At 50.8% G+C, this 6000-nt stretch overlaps 1 protein-coding gene across 1 annotated transcript in view; it reads left to right on the top strand.

Annotated features, from left to right (window-relative positions):
- Positions 1 to 733: 733 nt before the first annotated feature.
- Positions 734 to 6000, top strand: part of B3gat2 (beta-1,3-glucuronyltransferase 2) — an 80135-nt gene continuing 74868 nt past the window's right edge. The window contains exon 1 of the mRNA XM_052745286.1: positions 734 to 1442. Within this exon, the coding sequence (XP_052601246.1) occupies positions 846 to 1442 (597 nt within the window). The 5' untranslated portion in view covers positions 734 to 845. The remainder of the gene's footprint in view (positions 1443 to 6000) is intronic.

Genomic DNA, 6000 nt, shown 5'->3' with positions numbered 1-6000 from the left:
GTCCTCCCTCCTGCCGCCTCTGGCCGCGGGGAACACCGGGCTCAGACCCGGCAGGGAGCCGGGGCCCTTCCCGCCTCCGCCCCGCAACCCCTCTCCGCCAGTAGCAGCGCTGCTATCTTCCCACAGGAGCACTGGGAGGACGCTGGAGTCTGCAGCGCCCCCGCCCCCTCGCTTTTTCTTTCTTTCCCTGCTTTGGGATCTTGCTGTCTGGAGCCGGGAGAGGTTCCGAGAAGGAGAGAGCGAGGGGTGCGAGCGCAGGTTTCTGCCGCGGCGCGCGAGCGGAGCTGGGGGCGCAGCCTCCTCAGCGTCCACCCGGGCTGGCAGCTGCACTGGCCGACATGTGACGGAGGAAAGCCCCTCGCATCATCTGCCGCCGCCTTCAAAAGGGTCCCAGAGCGCTCGCCGAGGCCGGCCGCCGGAGCCTCTTTACCAGCCGCGGTGCGGGACGGGAGCGGCGAGGCACACCGGCTCGCGGGTTCCAGGCTCGCACTCTGGAAAGAGCGCGGCGGGGACCACCGCCTGGCTCGCAGTCGGCACAACTCCGGGGCCAGCAGAGCGCGGCTGGACTGCGTCCAGATTCCCGCCGACTTCAACCAGAGTGACCCGCCGCTCCAGCCAGTCCCTCTGCACCGCCTGGAGTTCCAGATCGCCCGGAATCTGCGCCAACCCGCACGCCCAGGTCCCCGCAACGCCCTGGGCCGGATGGAGAGCGCGCCTGCAGCTGATCCCTGACAGCTGACGCCGCCGCCGCCGTCCGAGCTGCACACCGGGGTCTCCCACCCCGAGGCGAGTCCTTGCTGGAGGGTGGGGTTGGGGGGTGCCCGAGACGCGGGGGAGCGCGCACCATGAAGTCGGCGCTGTGCAGCCGCTTCTTCATCCTCCTGCCCTGGATCCTGATCGTCATCATCATGCTGGACGTGGATCCCCGCAGGCCCGCGCCCCAACTCACTTCGCGCCCCTACTTCTCTCCCCACACAGTGGGCTGCGGGGGCTCCCGAGTCCCGCTCCGACGGGGCAGCCTAGGGCGTGACACTGCCGAGAAGCGCAACGAGTCCCGGCCTCCTCCGTTGCAGCCGGAGCCGCGGTTGCCCACCATCTATGCCATCACGCCCACCTACAGCCGCCCGGTGCAGAAAGCCGAGCTGACCCGCCTGGCTAACACGTTCCGCCAGGTGGCGCAGCTGCACTGGATCCTGGTGGAGGATCGAGCCACACGCAGCGAGCTGGTGAGCAGCTTCCTGGCGCGGGCCGGGCTGCCCAACACGCACCTGCACGTGCCCACGCCGCGGCGCTACAAGCGGCCGTGGCTGCCGCGCGCCACCGAGCAGCGCAACGCGGGCCTCGCCTGGCTGCGCCAGAGGCACCAGCACCAGAGCGCGCAACCCGGGGTGCTCTTCTTCGCCGACGACGACAACACCTACAGTCTGGAGCTCTTCCAGGAGGTAGTGGCCCGGCCCCCTCTAGGGGACAGGGACGGTGGGGCTCAGGAGGGCCGCATCCCCTTTGTGCTTCTTGGGCACTTTTGAGTTCTCAGTCCTCCTCCGCGCGCGCACAGTCCCGGACTCAGCGTGGAGCAGCCACGGATGGGCAATCCCCAGCCTCCGCGGGCTGTCGTGGGTGGAGAAGGGGCATTGAGGGGACTTGTGTGGTCAAGGTTGGGAAGAGTCGGCCTTGGGATTTCTTATCCTGTCCCTGTCCGAGATTGGGTTCAGTAAATAGCACAGATGATTTGCCCAACTGGATGGGACCCAAACTTGGAGCTGGGCTTGATTTACTAGGAGGCTTTATCAGTGCCTACAGGTGATTATTATTGAAGAAGCGTGTGGAAAGGGGGATACTAACAACTCAACTTAGGGACCAATCTCTTCTGGTACAGACAGCCCATGATGCTAAATTAGTCCTTGGTGCAAACACCGACCTATATGGGGGGGGGGGGGGGGGGGGGGGGGCGGGGCTCCTTCCATCTTTTCCTAACGCTTTGGCAAGTGTTCTGCCCCATCCTTAAGGCTTCTACTGCCCCAGGCATCATCCGGATGGCCTGCCTGGCCCCTTTTCTAGACCGTTCTCTGAGACCTCTCTGGCCTGGCGTTTGTCAGGCCACTCTTGCTTGGAGCGAATGCTGCCTAGTGTTCTCTGAGATAGATCCTGAGCACCACCCTGCCGCCTGCTGCTGAAGTGGCCAGTGTTCCCTGGAAGGCCACCTGCCTGTGCAGCACCCGGGGTAGAGCAGGTGGCCTTTCTTGACGCTGATCTTCTATGATGATGCTGTGGGTCTGTAAAGGAGATTGGGTTAGTGGTTTTATCTGGTTTTGGTGTTGTTTTTTTTTTTTTTTCCTTCCCAGCACTTAGTTACAGCTGAAGGAAATCTTTGCCCTGTGGGACTGTAATTCTCCACCTGAAATTCCTGTGCATCCAGCCTCCGAAAGGCTCCCCCAGCTGCCCCTATTCCCTAGGAAATTGGACGTTCGGGAAATACTGTCTGCGCAGGATACTGAGTTCATAAAACAATCTGTGTGTCCCTTACCCTACGTGTCCCCAACCTCCATGCTGTCACCCAATGTCAGGTTGCTTTCTTGGCCTCAGGACAGTGGCTGTACCCTTTCTGTTCAATGTTAGTCTACGTGGTTTTCAAACATCTGTTTTTTAAAAGTTGGTTGCCACCTTCGTGTCTACCCTCTCCGTGACTAAAAGAAGCAGTAATGACTCTCCATTCTCTCATTCCATGGGACTCGCTTTTCATGTCTCCCTGGAGAAATAAGCTGGGTGTAGTGTATAGCATGGCTTTTATTAGACCCATGATTAGAGTTTACCAAATGAGTGTTTTAAAGTCGGGCTTTTATTTTCAAGTTGTTGTTTGTTCTTTCCTCTACCAGGAGGGCTTGTGTTTTGAAGTACAGACCTTTAACTCAGAATGCTTGTTTATTTGTGAGCCAAGTCTTCTTTGTCACCCAGCTCTGAAGTTGCTTCACCTACGATGAGTGGTCTTGTTTAAGAAAAATAGTGCACATTGCTGTGAATTACCATGTGAGGGGGCTAAACTGGAAAGGGGAAGGACTGCCTTTATCCCAGTGTTCAGCCTGCTGGCACGAGGTGCTGGAGAAGTAGAAAAGTTGGCACACACAGGCCGGGAAACAATTCGGATACAGTCTTCCTTTGAGACTCTCCCTGCTGAAAGGAGGGCTTGTGTGGAGGGTACTAAAGAGCAGAAGAAAAATCGGTCTGTGGAGGGGGATTGGGGGATGATAAGAGGAAAAGGACCCGGGAGGAAGAAAAAAGTGTATTGGCAAAGAGAAAACCATTTTTTAAAAGAGTGAAACATTTAAGACAGTAACATTTCATACAATTAGAAATAGTGAAATACTCAGAATAAATATTTTCAGACCATGTATAACTTTTATGGATAGGTGTATGACAGGTGTATTTTTTTTTCAGTGTGAGATGCAGGACACACTGTATCCCCTGAACCTCTCTCTCAGACTGCAGTTTATAGCAAGCACCTTTCTCCAGCACTGCCCGGCCCCCTCCTCCCAGTTACATCCTTCTTTCACAGATTAGGCTCTTCTTTGTTGTGAATGTGCGTTACAGTTTTCATTTTCCTTCTTACAATCCTTTTTCCTCGCATAACACTCCACTTGATTAGTGAGGCTTATGCATCCTCTTGTATACTTTCTAGACTTTGACTTCGATGTTCCTTTAAGCTCTTGGTTTTGTTGATGGGGTGACTCACTCTGCACCCCCTCTGGAATTAGTGATTCTATGTGGACTACAGTCTAGGCACTGTTCCCTTGGAGAAAATGGAGAAGTCTATAAACTGCTCAACACTGGAGCTCCTCGGGGGAAGAGGAGAAGAAGCTCAGCGTGGAGGCCTGTATCTCAACCCTTTATATTAAGCACATGCACAAATTCAAGTAAATCTTAGCAGGTAAGGAAAAAAATGTCCCAAGTCAGGCTTCATCTTTTTTGTTCATAGAGCTTCTAATCTCCACGGTTGGTGCCAAAAAAAAAAAAAAAAAAAAAAAAAAAAAAAAAAAAAAAAAAAAAAAAAAAAAGATAAGATAAAAGGAGGAAAATGAACCAGGTACAAATTAGCTCACTAAGTATTGGCTGCAAATGAAGGAAAGTAAAGGATGAAAGGCCTCCAAATTAAATTAAAGACGCAACAGGCAATCTGCATTCAATTACTCCTCCTTGGTAACTGGGATACCATGTGTTTTTTTTTTTTTTTTCCCTCCTGTATGGCTAATTTTCAGCTTTCCTTTTCAACTGATCCATGATGCCAAGGAAGGAATATTTGCACTGAACGATCTTGTGTGCACAGCCAAATCCATCTGCCAATGAAGCTGAGTGTAAGCCACAGCCTCCTCGGAAGCTGTCTAACCGAGGAGGAAGTCGTGGGGTCTTCGCCCGTTTCAAGCACCTCCACTACCACAGTTCTCCCCGTGGACAGGAGTGGGTTTTGTTTTGCATGCTGGGTCACTGGTAATCCTGCCTGCCTGTCTACATTGATCAAGCTTTCTGGAAAAGCTTATTTGCAAAGGATTTAGGCTGCTTTAATAAAGCCCCAAGTACAGATAAATGGGACTTTTTATCTGGTCATATTTTCAATAGCATTATCGATCAGATGTCTGTTCTTCAAGGCTTTCCCAAGCTTAAAGGGATGCTTTTCAGCTGATGGCATTTTCACCTTTGGAGATCAATTGAATTGAAAGGTTTAAAAAAAATAGCACTTTAAAAAAATAGCAAAAAAACCTTTTTTTTTTCTTTTATATATGCATTGGTGTTTGACCTGCATATCTTTGTGAGGGAGTCGGATCCACTGGAACTTGAGTTGTGAGCTGCCATGTGGGTGCTGGGAATTGAACCCAGGTCTCGAAAAACCAAAAAAAAAAAAAAAAAAAAGCAAAAAACCAAAAACTTAAAAAATTTAACTTCGGTGAGCTGAGACAGAAAGACAAAACCCACTAAGAGATTCAAGCGGCACATGGGTTGGTTAATGAGACAGTGTGGAAGGTTTTTGGAAAGGATGGACAAAATGGGGAAAAGGCCCCTGGTTGGGATTTCTTTCTGGGTACTACTAACCTATTTGTGTGCTGGGCAGACAAAGCAACAGCATTTAATTCCATGGTCTTGCTGCTTTCCTAAAGCATTCCCATGTTCCCCTTCTGCAAGCTGCCTGCTGGAACCACAGCCCAAAAGACATTTGGGTTTACAGTGCTTGGCAGCCCCTTCCAATAGACACTAAGTACATCCTGAGAGGAAGTCTGATTTTCTCTATCTTTCTTTTATCCTGACCTAGTTGCCTAGCTTGGGGGAACTCTTCGTAAAGAGGCCTAGAAGCTTCTCACAGGTGTAACCTAGAAAGACTACCCAGAGCATACTCCTTGAATGTTATGTCTTCCCCTCTGAGAGTGTAGTAATAGGCCATAGGACTGATAACACATGATTTTTTATCGTTTTATTTTCTTTAGTGACTGTAAAACTGCAGGCAGTTTTCTGAATGTTAGATCTATAGGTTTTCTTTATGCTCTGTGGATGTATATTATTTGAATTATGGTTCTGCTTTGATAGTTTTCCTCAGAGACCAGCGGCTTCCATTTGGATTTTGAGGTTTTAATGGGCCAGAAATAACAATTTGGGTTTAAAAGACATTGCCGACCTGCCTCTTCCCATTGTGTTTTTCTATCATTCTTCTTCTCTCAGCCTACTTTTCACTGATGAGCCCCCTCATGAATAGGCATGAAGACATGCCCAGAGTATCATTTGGTGTGACGGATGTGTGTCTTCGAAACGTTGAGGTGGAAACCAGAGTAGGTGGTTGCATTTTCCTCTGTCTGTTCCACTTGCCTCTAAATTACAAGCCGGTAAATTTTCTCTTGTGTGAACAGTAATAGAATAGTAATTGCTTTTAAGACTTGCCGAAAAAGCAAATAGAACAGAAGTCGACAGTCTCATTTAACCACCGCAGGTGGCGTTCAAGGTGTGTGAGCGCGTGTGTCACAG

This window comes from Peromyscus californicus, unplaced genomic scaffold (genome assembly GCF_007827085.1).
Source record: "Peromyscus californicus insignis strain IS unplaced genomic scaffold, ASM782708v3 Scaffold_19__1_contigs__length_69161282, whole genome shotgun sequence".
Taxonomy (NCBI): Eukaryota; Metazoa; Chordata; class Mammalia; order Rodentia; family Cricetidae; genus Peromyscus; species Peromyscus californicus.
The sequence above is the reverse complement of the archived record's forward strand: the minus strand, read 5'-3'. Positions and strand labels throughout refer to the sequence as shown.